Here is an 18,761-nt window from a genome sequence, read left to right as displayed (position 1 = left end):
ACTGTTAAGAGTCCTCAAGCAGATGTTTACACCGTGTACACTTGACATCTTGCCCACGATTACAGCAGACAAGTGGCCCTCGTTAAAATATTAAACACATTGATGGAGTGATTTAGTGTGTCTGGTGTTTCCGTCTGATCCGCATCCTTTATAAACTCAAAGGACCGACCACACGTAAAGCAAAACTGCGTTAAGCTGCTCAAGTGTTTGCCGCAAAACATCCCTTGACCGCAGTCCATGTTCGGTCACCATAAACTTTATATACACCATGTATTCCACAGTACGAATTTACCGCGCTCACCACCAACAACAGTTTTCCCCGCGTCACTTGAGGGTGTACGATCCACGTCAATTCCGGTGTGTGGGACATTCCCTTTCCGTAAGAAATCTGTAATTGTAAATTTGTTTCGGGACTTGTAAGTGTTTTGCGTTTAATTTTTTTCTGAAATGTAAATTTCTTTCGTCCTTGGTAAAATAGTTTTTCCTATATAATTGTGTCTTATGATTGGTAAGCATGGCGGCACTGCATCAAGAATCCTCATTCATCTATAAGCAATGTCATCACGTGGGCTTAGGACTACTTTGGCAAACCTTTGTCAAGTACCACAATATGGGGGGTTACATCCACAAATGCCAGTTAAAACTGTACTGTGCCAAAAGGAAGCCCTATGTTAACAGTGTCCAGAAGTATTGTCGACTTCTCTGGGCTCAGAGGCATCTGGGATGGGCCACCACATAGTGGAAAGGTGTACTGTGGTCAGATGAATCAGTATATAAAGTATTTTTGGGAAGAATGCTGTGTGCTCCAGACCAAAGAAGAAAAGGATCATCCAGACTGTTACCAGCAACAAGTTTAAAAGCCAGGGTCAGTCATGGTATGGGCTTGTGTCAGTGCCCTTGGCAAAGGTAACTTGGATTTCTGTGATGGCACCATTAATGCTGAAAAGTACATGGAGATTTTGGAGCACAATATGCTGCCTTCTTTTCCAGGGACACCCATGTACATTTTTAAACAAGACAATGCAAAACCACATTCTGCACACATTACGACCACGGTCACAACATTAAATGAGGGAAACACACAAACGGATCGGTCTAGGGGTTTTATTAACTGAGTAACCAAATATAAACAAAGTGTGGGTAGAAAACCTAATAAACGAAGGCTGAACACAAAAGGAGCACAACTCCACGTCTGGACGGCCGCTCAAATCCCCATCTCTGAAGTACTGCTGCGTGAGCTCTTAAATTGCCGGCGGTCAATGGTCTGCAGGTGCGGAGTAATCAACTTAATCAAAACACAAACAGCAACAAAACACTAGACAGCGACAAAGTAACACAAGTAAATAAATTATAAATACATGGACATGTAACAACACATTACAAAGTTCTGGCTGCGGAGGAAGAGGATACAGGTACTTGACTGGCCTGCCTGCAATCCTGACCTGTCTTTAATAGAGAATGTGTGGCGAAGACCCCATAATGTAGCCCACCTTAAGAATTTTTCTGATTTAGGGTTGTACGTTTTTGACTCTCTTCTAAAGCATAAAAAGACCCTAATATGTTTGCGGATATTTAAGAAACATGCCACCTGAACATATTTGGTTATCTGAAAAACAATGTTAAAGTCAGTTATTCTCCTTGTTGTTTATAACAGGTTATTTATGTGATATTTATGCTTTTTTTTTTAAACATTCATTATTTACCTTTATGTTAATCTAATGTTCTTTCTCTTAATAGGATGATTCATATTCTGATGGATCTGAAGGGTACTACGCTGAGCCCTCGCTGGCAGATTTTGTTCAGGATTTTGTAAGCCATCTGAACTCGTCTCCAGGCTCCTTCGAGTCTGAGATCGAGTACATCACAGACACACTGAACGAGTGGGTCACTACGGAGGAGATTCTACAGGAGCTGGTGGAGCTCATCTACGTACAGGTGCGCTTATGTTGACTTTCTGAAAATACATTTGTGCAGGAACCCTAAAAAAATGCAAGCATACATCCTAATTAAAAGAATAGTCAGCAAAACAATGGCCAATATTTACTCTTGTATTGTTATACATTTTGTGAGGACTGGGGTATAATGATACTCAGAAGTCATGGTATGTGCCTCAATCTTGGTGTCACTGTTCAATTGATAGTTTTCACGTGACGTCACACCATTAGTGGTGAAAAAAATACTACTCCCATTGAGTGATTTCTCTTCTTTTTATAATTGTTGTGCATTAAGATATAGTGTTACTAATGGATACGGAGACACAGCTGAGCTGTGCATCTACAGAAATTCTTCATAGAAAGAACAGCCAGAATGGTGAAACATATAGATTTGTGCCAAACGATAGCATCTTTGACTCATAACAATCTATGGCACCTATAAATGTCAGTGCGTTAGTGTGCTTTTCTACAAGTTTCTATTTCAATTTGGAGGTGAAGTGCAAATAAAGTATCAATTGAAATGCAAAGTCAAAGTATAAATAGCAGAAGTGAACTAATACATTTTCCCTACCAGTAAATATGAATCAAGCAAAACAAACTGATGCCAAATATTAAAGAAGATCACCAATGGCTTAATCTCTGAGGAATATCCCCAAGATAGAGGTAAATATCACTGAATTGGAGCTCTGTTATGATAAAAGCAATCCCATTTTTGTTTTCTACAGTCCACATCTATCCCCAACTTTGCCTATACGGGAGCGCGGCTCTGTAACCATCTGTCACGTCACATCCGTCTCAGTCCAGCCAACAAGAATTTCCGAAACCTGCTGCTGCAGAGGTAAGTAAAGCAACAGGAAAAGCCTTATTGAATTAGTTATTGAAAAGCCTTATTGAATGTTGCTCGTAATCCACATTTTGCTCTTAAAGTCAACAATTCTGGCTTTTACTTAACGTTTTATGCAGTTTAACACTTTCTGTGTCTTTCTGATTGCTTGGTTGTTAAAGGTCCCGTGAATTCAGAATATAGTTAATTTAGATGTTAGTTTTAAGGATATCTATATGACAGTGTTCTCCAAAACAGTGACAATTTACATTTAAAAGATACGCTCACTGGCCACTTTATTAGGTACACCTGTCCAACTGCAAATTTCTAATCAGCCAATCACATAGCAGCAACTCCATAGGCGTGTAGACATGGTCAAGACAATCTACTGCAGTTCAAACTGAGAATCAGAATGGGGGAGAAAGGTGAATAAAGTGACTTTAAATGAGGCATGGTTGTTGGTGCCAGACGGGCTGGTCTGAGTATTTCAGAAGCTACTGATTTACTGGGATTTTCACGCACAACCATCTCTAGGGTTTACAGAGAATGGTCCGAAAAAGAGAAAATATCCAGTGAGCGGCAGTTCTATGACCTCAAATGCCTTGTTGCTGCCAGAGGTCAGAGGAGAATGGCCAGACTGGTTCCAGCTGATAGAAAGGCAACAGTAACTCAAATAACCACTCGTTACAACCGAGGTAGAAGAGCATCTCTGAACGCACAACACGTCCAACCTTAAGGCGGATGGGCTACGGCAGCAGAAGACCACATCGGGCTTCACAGTCCCCAGAGCTCAATCCAATAGAGCACCTTTGGGATGTGGTGGAACGGGAGATTCGCATCATGGATGTGCAGCCGACAAATCTGCAGCAACTGTCTGATGCTATCATGTCAATATGGACCAAAATCTCTGAGAAATATTTCCAGTACCTTGTTGAAGGATTAAGGAAGTTCTGAAGGCAAAAGGGGGTCCAACTTGGTACTAGTAAAGTGTGCCTAATAAAAATATAATGTATAAACCTGATATAAACATCCAAAGTTTGCAGTTTGTCACTTTCACTCACATGGATCAATGATTTTTTGACGTTACCTCATACTGCAGTTTCAGTATTAAATCTTCTGACCAATCAAATGCTCTCTAGTATCTGACATCTCCCACCCTCTTGCTGTTCATTTGATGCGCTTGAACTCAACCATTGTCACTGGCAGAGCTGTGAGAAAAACAAGCTATTGGCTGTTTTTTTAAAAGAGGAGGAGCTACTATATGCCCTGTCCCTCTCTTAATGTTTCAGTTGAGGTTACATCGAATTAAAATCGCACATTTCTCAAAGTACTTCACGGGACCTTTAAGTAACGTTTATATTGTTGCTATTACAGTTGTTTGCCATGAAGACCAATTATTCATTGTTTGCCAATTATTTGAATGACTTAAAATAATTACTACTACTCAATTCTGTAATGTTTGTGTAGATGTCAAACTGAGTACAATCAGAGGAATCAGGCTGTTAAAGGAGACCCGGAGACCAAGAAAAAGTTTCACTCGTATGTGCTGTTTCTGGGAGAGCTTTACCTTAACCTGGAGGTAGGTTCACACTCCACATCTGATGATATTTATTCATTATCATCAAATATTCTGTGCCGCCTTTGCTGTGTGAATATGCTTTTAAATGCAAATAATAATAATCAATTTATTTGTATTGAAAATAACAGTCCAATAACAAAGATGGTGTACAGTTCAGTGTTTTTGTTTTAGTATTATTTTATACTGATATACTTATTTTATTAATAGTTTTGAACAAAATTGAATTTTACACAAAATTATGATATGTAGAAGTTCTGTTTTGTTTTGTCTTTTTTAATATTACTGTTCTGGTTTAATTTAAGTTCAGTTTTCATTTTTTGTATTTAGTTATTTTGGTTGATTTATTATCTCTTTTAGTTAAATATAAATTTTTCATTTAGTTATTTTAGTGGTTTAATCTAAGGTAACATTCTTCTTTTTTGTTATGTTTTGGTTGAATATTTGTTATTTTGTCATTTTTGTCAGTAGGGTTAACAGCAGGGTTAAATTAATTTTTTAATTGCAGGTTTAGTTCCATTTTAGTTTGGATTCATTTACTGATATTCATTTATTTTAGTTTGTTACTTTATCATAAAACATTATTGGATTCGTTTAGTTACACATTTTCATCAAATTCACAAAAATAGTTTAAATAATTTTACTTTGTCAAATTTTGTTCATTTAACGGCTCTAATACAGTCAACCTGTCAACATTACAAAATAAACCCCAGGTCAATCAGCTAGTACATCTAAGTATGTAATCCTAAAGCTTAAAGCAATTAAAATTGTATACTGTATGTTGTTATACTAGCTGTTTTGCCGTAACCTCGTGTCTAAAACCCATCATATGTATGTATCTGCTCAAATTCAATTGTCATATTTTGTTGTAATACTATAATTAGATGTTTGTTTTTTTTTACCTGAGGTGCATTTATTCTGTTAACTTCTGCTATTTAGATTTGAATTCTTTAATGTCTTTCAGCTGAAAAGTCGAAAAGGTACACCAGGACGGGCTGATGTTTTACTGGGAGCGCTGAAGGAACTTCTGATCACATTATTCTCTCACCCGGATGACCCAAACCTCATGTGTGCTGTCAAATTACTTAAGGTTTGAAAAATTATTTCTTCTATACAGTACATTATAACCACAGTAAACATAAAATAATACATCAGTTTTTAGAGCAGATACTTTAAAGGACTGATCAAGTGACATTTGAATTAAAAACAGTGCTAATTGGAGACTCCAAATCGATACCAAATGAGGAAATACCACAGAAGTTGATCTGAAATAGTTTTTTCTCATGTGGTTTTGTAGGCAGAACAGTTTTGAATTGATTTGCATATATGTGTAACCCACCGGTCCTACTGCACCCAACCCGGTCTAAGCTGGGATCAAATCGGCGATTCTTTGCATGGGAGTCAGTTGCACTAACAAGGAGGCTAAAGAACATGGCCTCTAGCGTCTGTCGCTAGAGCACCTTTCGAGGTCAGAGGAGTCCGCTTCGCTAGCTGGCCTCCGTAACATATGTATTATGTAGTTTTGACTCAGTTGGTTACCTGATGTCTATTTGGAGTTTTCAAATAGCTTTTTAGAAAGGATGCCTTTTTTTTAATAAAAGCTTACAGAAGCTACATTTTTAGGAGTATCATCCTTAAATTTGCATCAAAACATGGCCAGATTTTATCTACCTTGTCTTTCCAGGCCTTTATCCTTATCGTCTTATCCATTTTTCCTCTAACGAACTTCATTGAAAGAAATCGCAAATCACTTTCATATATATTTTACCATGTTTTACTCCCCTATTGACTGGCCCATGAACGTTTCCTGCTTGTTGCCAAACTATTTCGTAACGGTAACAAGAAGCAATTTAATCATATCTTAACATTAAAACAGCTCTCATAACATTATTGATCACTATGTGGACCTTTTTGGATTATTGGAAGCTATGGAAATTAAAAATGCCATACAGGACCATTGTTATTGTTTACATGGCTTAAAATGGTCTATACCAGTGTTTCCCAACCCTGTTCCTGAAGGCACACCAACAGTACACATTTTCAACCTCTCCCTAATCAAACACACCTGAATCAACTCAGCAGAACATTAGCAAAGACCCCAAAACCTGACACGAATGGGTCAGATAAGGGAGACATACAAAATATGTACTGTTGGTGTGCCTCCAGGAACAGGGTTGGGAAACACTGGTCTATACTACTTTGAGTTATTTCGACCCTTGTGTAACAAACTAGCAAATGTCTTATCTCAAGTGAGATCAGATTTGTGAGCATAGACCACAGGGTTCAAGAGCTACAGACAGTTTTATTTGGGTAAATTATTTTCTTGAAAATGCTCAAATGAGGCATCAAAACCATAAAATCATTAAATCACATGAACCTAATGTACACAAAGATTCTGGGACTAGTAGAGCTGCCCTAAAGTGAATCGCATCCTTCAACAGTGACATTTTGTATTGAACTGAATCCTCATGGAAAAAACCTAGAACAAAAATAGCATCCTGTGGAGCTGAATGTGTCTTATGAACTGATTTCATTATGGTTCAGTTACACAAGCTTCAGGGCGGCATGATTGGTGAATGATGAGCACACATGCGCTATAGGTGAATTGAAATTAGCCGTAGTGTATGTGTGTGTATGTAAATGCAAGAGTGTATTTGTGTTTCTCAGTACTGGTTTGCGGCTCAAAGGGCATCTGCTGCCTAAAACATGCCAGAATAATTGGTGGTTCATTCTGCTGTGGCAACCCCTGATAAATAAGGGACTAAGCCAAAGGAAAATGAACGAGTGAATAAGCTTTAGAAATTAATACATGTGGCCTTAAATACTATGTACTTGCACTGAAATGAATCATTTGTGACAATGTACTTATCGTGTAAATGCATGTTTTTACATGCTTATGATTGACAATTAGACAAGACTTTTATAACGAAAACGTCTCGATGGATGTTTTTGGAAAGGTATCACTAGAAATCATTTTAAGTTATTTATCAAATTTTGAATTGGAAAAATTATATTCAATGTTTAATATAAATTGTTTTGTAAAATTTAATTAATTTATTTTTATATATTTGTTTGTGTAATTGTTTTTTAATGTAATATAAAGTTGTAATATAATGTTTTTATTTACACTACCTGACAAAAGTCTTGTCACCTATCCAAGTTTTAGGAACAACAAATATTAACTTGACTTCTAGTTGATCATTTGGTATCAGATGTGGCTTATATGAAAGGCAAAGGCCTCTAGATTACGCTTATTTGACCAAAATAAAATATGATCATGCCTTGATTTATTTTTATTATTTCATTAGGACAGTAAGGTCTAAATTTGCTAGAATTTACTAAAAAAAGATCTAAAGTCTTGTCACTTAACAAAAATAATGTATAGAATAGGTTTGGGTGATGTCAACTAATTTGGCATCGTACGATGTCTAATGTGAAACATCGCGATGGACGATGGCATCGTCATCATGTGAAAACCGAGGGTGGGGGGGTTTGATGGAGTGCGTGCGATGTGTGTGAAGAGCGAGCAGGGATCCGGGGGTGAGAAGGGTGCGCGACTTATTTGAGGATCGAGAGGGAGACGCACGATTTCCGGGAGATTATCACTCGTTTACGGGCATTATGAGTCCCGCAAATGCATAAAGACTCTCGGAACTTCCGGGAGACTTGGGATGCCTGAATATCACGTTTAACAACTATAGTGAAACGCAGTATATCCTTGATAAACTGTCCGATGTGCACTGCTCTCTGTCTCTGGAGCTCTGAGGAGCGCATGACAGTGTGCAGCACGCAGTAGCTGTGCGTGCGTGCGTGCGTGCGTGCGTGTGTGTGTGTGTGTGGTCACGTGATGTGCGTTTTCAGCAGACAGAGGGCTGTTCAGAAATGCTAGGCAAAACACAGTGTGGACGTGGATCATTTTCAGTCTAAATTACAATTTTAATACAAAGACGTATTAGTGTAAACGGGGCCTGAGTGTGTATTTTTCGCTAGGGAGTTTGTGACAGGGGTGGGGTGGAGGATCGGCGATGCTGGCTCAGCATCGTGTTATCTATTGGCCATCTGAGATGGACGATGGCATCGTCTATCGGCCCAACCCTGGTAAAGAATATAAAGTCATGCTGCAGTGGAAACAGAATGAATATTGTGCATGCCTCCCATGAGCTTGGAGGACTGCATCCATACATCTCTGCAATGACTCAAATCACTTATTAATAAAGACATCTGAAATGGCAAAGAAAGCGTTCATGCAGGACTCCCAGAGTTCATCAAGATTCTGTGGATTCATCTTCAATGCCTCCTCCATCTTACCCCACACAAAGGCTCAATAATGTTCATTTCTGGTGACTGGGCTGGCCAATCCTGGAGCAGCTTGACCTTCTTTGCTTTCAGGAACTTTGATGTGGAGGCTGAAGTATGAGAAGGAGCGCTATCCTGCTGAAGAATTTGCCCTCTCCTGTGGTTTGTAATGTAATGGGCAGCACAAATGTCTTGATACCTCAGGCTGTTGATGTTGCCATCCACTCTGCAGATCTCTCGCACACCTCTATACTGAATGTAACCCCAAACCATAATTTTTCCTTCACCAAACTTGACTGATTTCTCTGAGAATCTTGGGTCAATGCAGGTTCCAATAGGTCTTCTGCAGTATTTGTGATGATTGGGATGCAGTTTAACAGATGATTCATCAGAAAAATGCCACTTTTCCAAATTATCAACTAGATCGACATTAAATACCTGCATGTAATTACATCTGAAATTAATCTGTACTCACTCATGGTGCCTATTTGCAGAGACTTAAAATGTCCTAAATTTCAAAAACAAAATTTTAGGCCTTAAAAAGTCTTAAACTGCAGGTCTTAAATCATTTTTAACAGATATTAATTTTCCTTTGTCAGTGACAAGCTACCTGATTGGTATAACAAACAATCCATCTTGTTTTAAACAAAAGTTATGCTGAAAAAAAGTATTTGTGTACAAATATAGTTTGCTTTGCTTGTTTTGTCACATTATTCAAAATGTGGCTAAAAAAGAACTAAATTACAATTTTAGTGGGGCAAGTAAAAAAAATTTCCACTGGCCATTAGAAACAATTCTTCGCATTTTGCTCTCTATAATGCTACATTCACACCAGACGAGGAAGAAGCGTCAAGCACGAGTGATTTACATGTTAAGTCAATGCAAAGATGCGAGTAGACATCCTGCGGCGCGCTAAAAGGGCTCAAAGGGCATCTGCTGCCTAAAACATATGCCAGAATAATTGGTGGCTCATTCTGCCGTAGCAACCCCTGATAAATAAGGGACTAAGCCAAAGGAAAATGAATGGGTGAATAAGCTTTGGGAATGAATACATTAAGTGGCCTTAAATACTATGTACTTGCACTGAAATGAATCATTTGTGACAATGTACTTATTGTGTAAATGCATGTTTTTACATGCTAATGATTGACCTTTAGACAAGACTTTTATAACGAAAACGTCTCGATGGATGTTTTTGGAAAGGTATCACTAGGAATAATTTTAAGTTATTTATCAAATTTTGAATTGGAAAAATTATATTCAATGTTTAATATAAATTGTTTTGTAAATTTAATTAATTTATTTCTATTTATATATTTATTTGTGTAATTGTTTTTTAAAGTAATATGAAGTTTTTCAGACCTTTATATCAAGTTCAGACCTTACTGTCCTAAATTACAATTTTAGTGGGGCAAGTAAAAAAAAATTCCACTGGCCATTAGAAACAATTCTTAGCATTTTGCTCTCTATAATGCTACATTCACACCAGACGAGGAAGAAGCGTCAAGCACGAGTGATTTACATGTTAAGTCAATGCAAAGATGCGAGTAGACATCCTGCGGCGCGCTACGCGCGAATTGCTCAAGTTTGAAAATCTTACTTCAGCGGACATTTGCGATTAACCAATCAGAAGCTTGTTCGTGTGGGGGCGTGATTATGTGGCACCTGTTGTTGTTGTTCATCTAACTGGGCTCGGCTCAGTCTGAAGCACCGCTAAATGCTTCATCATCCAGGTTCAGTTTCTGGAGGAGTTGATGAACTTACAGAGCTGGGTTCACCTCTAAAGAGGATTTAGTAGACTCAGACACTACTCCAAATGAATCAACGCTGTTTTTCAGCCTTTATAAAGCACATACACAGCTATTCTCTCAATAAAATCCATGTTAGCCTTTTAGCAATGAAGCTACAGTAACCGGGCAGACAGAAGCCCTGCCCATGACGCGAATACGCGTCTGTTCTGAAGCCGATTTTGACGCGCGAATGAAGCAGATTTTGACGCGCGAATGAAGCGGATTTTGACGCGCGAATGAAGTGGATTTTGACAGGCGAATTGAGTAAACTCAAAATGTTCATGTAGCTATTTACGCGCGAATAGCATGATTTATCCGCGTGTTCCGCATCTGGTGTGAACACAGCATTAATCTGCAAGTTAATTCATAATGGTCTTAAAAAAGTCTTAAAGTCTTAAACCCTGTTACACCTTTAATTACACTGACCATCCCTTACACCTTAACCCACCCTTAAACCTACTCATGCCACCAAAATGATCCCTAACCCTACCCATATCCCACCTCAAGAGCACCAGAAGTGTTCTGCAATACATTATAAACACAGTAAGTACATTGTATTTATTTTTGATGCAAGTACATAGTAGTTAAGGCCACTTGATATAAAGTAGGACCAAATTTTTGGTCTTAATTTTGTCTTGACTTTGAAATTGTCTGGCAACCCAAAGCTCAGCGATGAAATAAACAGCAATTAATCTGCTGAAGATGTTGATGTTGACTTGCATTGTTTTGCTGTTCTGTTCTTATAAGCTGAGTGGCTCCATTCTGGATGACGCATGGAAGGAGAACGGACAGTCGGACATGGATGAGTTAGTAAAGAAGATAGAAGAAATTTTGTTGGATGCTAAATGCAGCCGGTGAGTGATATGGGAAACTGCCTGTTATTTGCCAGATGTTCAGTGGGATTATTACACGTACAGTTAATACACAGATACACTTTATTGAACATGTTCAATTTTTTTATGCCCTTTACTCACTGCGTTGTGTTATCTGTGTGTTTGTGTTTGCAGTGATGTCCGACAGATGCTTTTAAAACTGGTGGAGTTGCGCTCCAGTAACTGGGGACGAGTTCACACAGCCGCTGTGTCCAGTGACGCCACACCTGATAATGATCCTAATTACTTCATGGTGCGTACATGATGAAGACCTGAAATTCATTCGCATGTACACAATTTAGTGTTGCTATCTGGGATAGTATTAGAAATGATAAGCTTTGTTCTTGTGCTTCTGTTATGTTTATGCGCTGTACAGAACGAACCAACCTTCTACACAGTTGACGGAACACCTTTTACAGCTGCAGATCCAGGTGGGTTTATTTAGTATAAACCCATGTACTCCATATAGCTTTCTCATGTGCTTTATTAAGTGATTCAAAGTCAAGTTCAAGTTTCAATCAAAATACATGTTTTGCAGCACAAAATTTTGCAGTCTTTAGGTTATGCTTGTCCAAAATATCGAGTTTGGTACCAATCGATACCGAAATTTTAAAAACATTCATGCATTTCTGCATTTCGTGCTAACATTTGAGCGCTGTTGAGCACATTCTTAAACCCCACTGATTGGTTCTTGCTCTAATGCTTCAGTGTTCATGTATCTGTGTTTGTACTAGTGTTGTCACGATACTGGAATTTTAAAAACATCCATTTCCCGCTAACATTACAGTGCGTTCTTAAAAAGCCCATATTATACATGAAATAAGGTCATATTTTGATTGTAAGGGTCTCCAACAACAGTTTAATGTGCATGCAAGGTCAAAAAACACTTTCATGGTCTTTTAATCTGCATTTAGTTTTACCTAATTATCCCAGCGACTGTTCCCAAACCCCTCCACAGCGCGAAGCTAATCTGCGCTGATTGGACCAGTGACAAAAAATCCAAGAACTGGCGAGGAGATCTCCTAGCCCGTCACAGTCTACCTGCTCTTTTCACACACACAAACACACACACACACACACACACGCACACACACACACACACACAGGGCCGACGCGTCCATAGAGGAGACCTAGGGCGGCAGAATAGAGAGGGCAACACCTCCGTCACCACCCGCGTCCTCAGTTATATCCGCGAATACCCCCCCTCCTCCATCCCATCCCCCCCCAAACCCCCCCCCCCCCCCTCCCACCCCCGGTCTTCAGTTTAAACCGCGACGCCCCTCTGGTCCTCGCTTTACTAACGGGTCCCTTTCGTTTTCACTATAGGGTGGAGGGCGGCATGATCATCCGTTGCCTAGAGCGGCAATTCAACTTGCTCCTGTACTGCACACACATTACCCTCCTCAGAGGAGAGAGACACACACACATTACCCTCCTCAGAGGAGAGACACACACACACACACATTACCCTCCTCAGAGGGGACACACACACACACACACACACACACACACACACACACTACCCTCCACAGAGGAGACACACACAAACACTACCCTCCTCAAAGGAGACACACACACATTACACTCCTCCCCGAGGACATGACACACACGCCTAGAGCGCCAGTTCAGCTTGCTGGGTGCAATTTAGACACCTCACCTCGAACCTGAGCTGAACTATTTTGAAACTTGACCGTTGCATGTGTGTAAACAGCTGACGATCCGTAATCAAAGCGGCACGCGTCGCGTTTTCAACGTGGCTTTACACGCGATATGAGAATATAAAGAGTTAACCTGATACAGTACACACGGTTACAAGTAACAAAACACAACTAAATACATAATTTGCAAGAGAGTAAACGAGGCAATAATTTTAATCGCACGTACTTACACTGGTGAAATGGGGGAAGAAACTGAGCCATGATGCACTGATCCATGTTTTGACAGTCTTTACTGATCCTTCCTTTAACAAACGGCTGATGAAGTCTTCTTTGTAAGCATGTAGTTTCCAGAAGCACTCGAACTGCTCAAGGCTGGGCTATAATGCTGAGGTTTCATCTTAGGGTAGACTGTCAATAATATCCATCTGCACAGTGTGACTTCATTCCACCGGTGTCTGTGTGTGTGTTTGTGTGTGTGTGTATCTTTTTTTCTGTTAGTGGGCGGGCCGCAGGTTTCAAATCTCCTGGGTTTGCGCGCGCAACTACTTATGTTTCGTAGCCGCGTCATCACGAAACACCTAATGACTCGTTATCAAGACTACTCGTTTGAAGCACTATGAGTCGACTCTTTTATAGACGAATCAATAGTTTTAAACACTGTACACTTACAGATTTAAGCCTTAGCTGAATATTTCACTTCACTTAGAGCTGTGTTACACACTACATGGAAGGGCATTTCCAAAACCCATAATATGGGCTCTTTAAACAGCGCTGATTTGCCATTATGTTCACGTGCCATTATGTTCAGAAATGACTTAAATGGATGTAAAGCTCATCAGTCATCGAACTCACTGCTGTTTACTGAGTGTAACAACAAACACAGGGACACTGGAGCATTTCAAAGTCACGTCGATCAGCTGGTTTGTCTAAAAGCTGACATATGAGCTATCCGCTGATGAATTATGTGCTCAACAGCGCTCAAATCTTAGCGGGAAATGAAAGTTTTTAAAATTTCAGTATCGATTGGTACCGAGTTCCAATATCATGACAACCCTAATTTGTACTTGCCGAACATTGGTGAAAAATGGTAAATCGATGGCCAATCACAGTTTTGTTGTTAAGCATGTGAACACCATGGCCAATCAGCGCTGTTTAAGAACGTGCTCAAATGGGCTTTTTCAATATTTCAGTATTGATTGGTACTGAAATTGATACTTTTGACAACCCTAATTTAAGTCCTATTTTAAGGCTTGCGTTACATAATTTCAGAAAAGTGAATATGCTTTACGTGTATTTTTTCTTCACTTTGTATTTTATATAAATAATAATACAATTTTATTTGTGTGAATTGCATATCTTTTTTTATTTATAGAAATTATTTGACTTTTTTTTACTCTATAACAATAGATTTAAGTTGCTTTTTTATTTTATGTAAAATATTCAGCTCCAATGCTGCATTTTTTTGATCAGCAAGGTAACATGAAGATGGGAACACGTGAAAACTCAGTGATTTTAATGTTAACCAACAGATCTTTTTTCTATATGAATTTCTTTTCTTTTCTCTCTAAGTTGGGGGTAAAATATGACATGCATGTTTTATCAAAGACCATAGAATACACAAGACATGTCTCTCGTATCTTTTTGAATGGGGACAAGTGTAACGGTCAATATGGTGAATAAAGCCCCACCTACTAGTACAGGAACCAATCATCGATCACTTTTTGGCTCGTTTCCATTGACTGGTACAGTACGGTACGGTTCGGTACGGGTCACCTTTATCAGGCTTGCGTTTCCACTACCAAGTGTACCCTTTTGGTGTGCGTGGTGTACGACAGAAAGTTTCAGTCAACGTCATTCTCTCTTGAGGAAATGTCTACAGTAAAGCTGTACGGGTCGCTTGCATATCATATGAGAAGCACTTCTCCAAATACAGATGCTTTACACACATAAATACGTGTGTAGAAATGTTTATTACTAACTTTTCTATGAACATGAGTTGATTATAACTGCAGATCAATGATAGTGCGAAACAGCCTACTGTAACATCTGTAATTATATTAAATAACTAAATAAATTAACATATATAAACACATACAGCCCCTTACAGCCTCCGATATGTTACCAACTACAGAGGAACTACATATAGCAGACATTTAGTGCTTATTTAGGTTCAAAAACAACAGAAAATATAGCCTACAGTCAGTGCAAACCTCTCATCTGTGTGTGTAATCTTCAGCAGCACATGTAGCCTCTGTTAGACAGTAATTCCATCATTCCCAGTTCATATTAGTTCAAAAGGTGAAGATAATAGTTAAACATGGCATTTTGTTCATGTTTGCTGAGTAATAATGTGCTCCTTTTTTTCCGGCTTCTCCTTTACTTTTTCGCGCTTCACTCTCGCGTTTGTCAGTGTCTGACAGGATCGGGTTTCAAAAGCACGTCAATAGTCAATAATCAAGCGCAGGTTATTATCATCAGCTCAAGAAGTTATTTTAGCGAAACCGATCGCGCTTCAGTCTGCCTTGTAAAAAAACTACAAGGCACAGGGTAGATTCTGCTCTACTCCATGGCTTTTTGGCTGTTCATCAAGACGACGACAAGGTTTGTTTGAGCCCAGATCGACCATGGCTCGTTATTTTATATATTTATATATATATAATTCCACTGTAATGTCTCGGCTCGTCGGCTGTGCATTTCAAACATGGCGGGTTTATTGTTTTCATTCTGACTTGTTGCATAAGCGAATGACGTATCTCTGTAAACCAATAGCATTCAGCTGCGCATCTAGCTCCGCCTTTTGGTACTCTTTCTCGTGTTTGGTACCCTTTCGAAAGGGTGCCAAAAAAATGGTACGGTACGGTACTGTTCGGTTCGGTACGACCGTACCATACCACTCTGTGGAAACGGGCCAATAGACTGATGATACTCTGGGGCAGGGGCTTAGACCAGGCGTGAGTTTCTGCAGATTTTGTGTGATTCGAACATTTAGAAATGGATCTAAAGAGAAAGTTGTTGTTTGATTTTATTGACAATTCCTAAAAATTTTATTTAATCGTAAGCTTGGCAAGTAGTTTTGGAGAATTTGATCTTTCCCTATTCAAACAGAATACCCGCGCATACTGCCCAAGAGGCGCTTTAAAGATGGCCGCAGAGTGAAATGACTTGTTTTATTGTTAGGATTCAACTAACAAAATCTTTCTTTTTTCACAGAATACTCTGAGAAATACCAGGAGATTCTAGATCGAGAAGACTATTTCCCTGATGCGTATGAAGAGAACGGAAATGAATCGTGAGTTGAAGTTTACCACATTTGTGTGCAGAATATTTAGTCATCTCATTTGTTTAAAGGGGACTTATTATACAAAAAGCACATTTAGATGGGGTTTAAACACAGTTGTGTTGGCAACAGTCTGTGAATATAACTAGCTTCTAATGGTATATAATCACACTTGATAAAAACAGTCTGCAGAAACACTTTGATTGACATTCTCCCTTTGTACGTGTCATCAGAGGGGGAAAACCCCGCCCATTAGTGACCATCTCTCCCTCATTCTATACTGTCAGTGGGCGCTGTCTTTCAGATGAGACGTTAAACTGAGGGCCTGAGTCTCTGTGGTCATTAAAAATTCCATGGCACTTCTCGTAAAGAGTAGGGGTGTAACCCAGGTGTCCTGGCCAAATTTCTTCCATTGGTCCTTACTCATTATGGGCTCCCAATCATCCCCATCCACCGAATTGGCTGTATCACTGTCTCTCCAATCCACTAATAGCTGGTGTGGGGTGAGCGCACTTGTGCCTTTGTCCTGTGGCTGCCGTCACACCATCCAAGTGGATGCTGGACACTGGTGGTGGTGTAGAGCAGTGGTTCTCAAAGTGGGGGTCGGGACCCCCCGAGGGGTTGCGGAACAATGAATGGGGGGGTTGCCTGGTAAAAAAGGCCAAAAATCTATTTATTTTTATTAAACTATAAGAATTACCATATTTCATCCATAACTTGCTAAAGAGAGTTTATAGTTACTATATACTATAAAGTTACTATAGTAGCTTCTAGTTCTATTGGATTGTGTTGAATTACAATATATTAAAGACATAGCAATAGCGTCAGATGTAGCATATTGATTTTATAACACCAGGTTAAACTTTCTGACCCATTTACAGCACTCGCATACCTTTAAAAACTTAAACGAAGAATAGACTTGGGTCTATTGGTGTGTGTGTGTGTGTGCAACATTGCATGCAAGGTTTCTGTATTTATAACCACCTCAGAGGATATTGGGGGTCGTGAGTCACTGGCATTGTCATTTTGGGCGTCGCTGGCTGAAAAGTTTGGGAACCCCTGGTGTAGACCCATGATTTTGAAGCGCTTTGGGTGTATGGCCATACACAATGAATGTGCCATATAAATACACATTGCTTACTTACTTACTATGATATGAATTATATATAAAGTTAAATATCTATGTAACAAAATAGTCGTGTATAGCAGGGGTGGCGAACCCGCGGCTCGCGAGCCGCTTGCGGCTCTTTTACTGCTCTTGTGCGGCTCAACCTCTCGCGCGATTTAACATACATTAACCAATTGACTAATGCCCCATTCACACGGGGCTTCAGCGTTGCTCGCTGCAGAAGCTGGGAGTAGCTCAACTTTTCAAGCGCCAACGGACGCGTCAGCCAATCAGATCGCTGTATGCAAATACACCTGCTAGACAGTGGCCTATTGCTGACTGAATTTCATTTTCTGACGCTTCTATGACGATCGTTTCAGCTCTAACTTCAGACACGCCTTCAGTCAAGAGTTGACACTGAAGCCCCGTGTGATTGGGGCGCAACACGAGTGATGTGCAGTTCGTTAATATCAATCGTCATGGCAGTCAGGAAAGCGTACAGCTAAGCGTAAATACGAAGATGAGCGCAGAACATTTTTATCTGAATGGGAGGATTTATATTTTTTTGTTGAAAGAAATGGAAAGCCATTCTGCTTGATATGCCAGACTTCGTTGTCACATTTTAAGGCTTCAAATCTCGAGCGCCATTTCACCTCTCTCCATTCTGCCGTAGCCCGGGAATTTCCCAAAGGCAGTGAACTTCGCATCTGTTGTGTGGCTCTTTGCAGTGATAAAGTTTTTTTTTTGGCTCATCATGCCAAACAGGTTCGCCACCCCTGGTGTATAGTTTTGTTTCTATGCATGTATGAGTGTGTTGTACATATGCACAATAAATATATATACAGTGCTCAGCATATACATCCATCCATCTATCTATCTATCTATCTATCTATCTATCTATCTATCTATCTATCTATCTATCTATCTATCTATCTATCTATCTATCTATCTATCTATCTATCTATCTATCTATCTATCTATCTATCTATCTATCTATCTATCTATCTATCTATCTATCTATCTATCTATCTATCTATCTATCTATATTGGTGCATTTGAACAAAACAGATTTATTAAACAGATATATTTATTACAATAATATTTTAGCCTCAGAACATCTTTAGAAATGGAAAGAAAATGCATTTAAATTCATGCAAAATATTGGTTATTTTTGAAAACTATATGTAATATTTTCCCTAATATATACATTTGGGCTACTAATTTTTGAAGGATTACTGTAAGTTATTTTGTTAGATTAGCTCCAGATTTGACCTCAGTACTGACTAATCAAATGTATATGCTTGATATAAAGCATTCTATAGAAGATATTAATTTAAATGAGAGATTTGTGGGGGATGTATATAATACACAGACACGTATATATTATGTCAAAACTAACTTATATTTATTAGTGCTCTGCAAAAATG

General features: G+C 39.1%; 1 protein-coding gene across 1 annotated transcript in view; it reads left to right on the top strand.

The window, feature by feature from the left end:
* paip1 (poly(A) binding protein interacting protein 1) overlaps positions 1 to 18,761 on the top strand; it is a 35,016-nt gene that overhangs the window by 12,111 nt on the left and 4,144 nt on the right. Inside the window, exons 3-10 of the mRNA XM_056457334.1 lie at positions 1,738 to 1,935; positions 2,660 to 2,772; positions 4,225 to 4,336; positions 5,298 to 5,423; positions 11,167 to 11,273; positions 11,427 to 11,544; positions 11,668 to 11,722; positions 16,160 to 16,238. Of these exons, the coding sequence (XP_056313309.1) occupies positions 1,738 to 1,935; positions 2,660 to 2,772; positions 4,225 to 4,336; positions 5,298 to 5,423; positions 11,167 to 11,273; positions 11,427 to 11,544; positions 11,668 to 11,722; positions 16,160 to 16,238 (908 nt within the window). The remainder of the gene's footprint in view (positions 1 to 1,737; positions 1,936 to 2,659; positions 2,773 to 4,224; positions 4,337 to 5,297; positions 5,424 to 11,166; positions 11,274 to 11,426; positions 11,545 to 11,667; positions 11,723 to 16,159; positions 16,239 to 18,761) is intronic.

This window comes from Danio aesculapii, chromosome 5 (genome assembly GCF_903798145.1).
Source record: "Danio aesculapii chromosome 5, fDanAes4.1, whole genome shotgun sequence".
NCBI lineage: Eukaryota > Metazoa > Chordata > Actinopteri > Cypriniformes > Danionidae > Danio > Danio aesculapii.
Note: the sequence above shows the minus strand (reverse complement) of the source record. Positions and strands in the feature narration are given on the sequence as shown.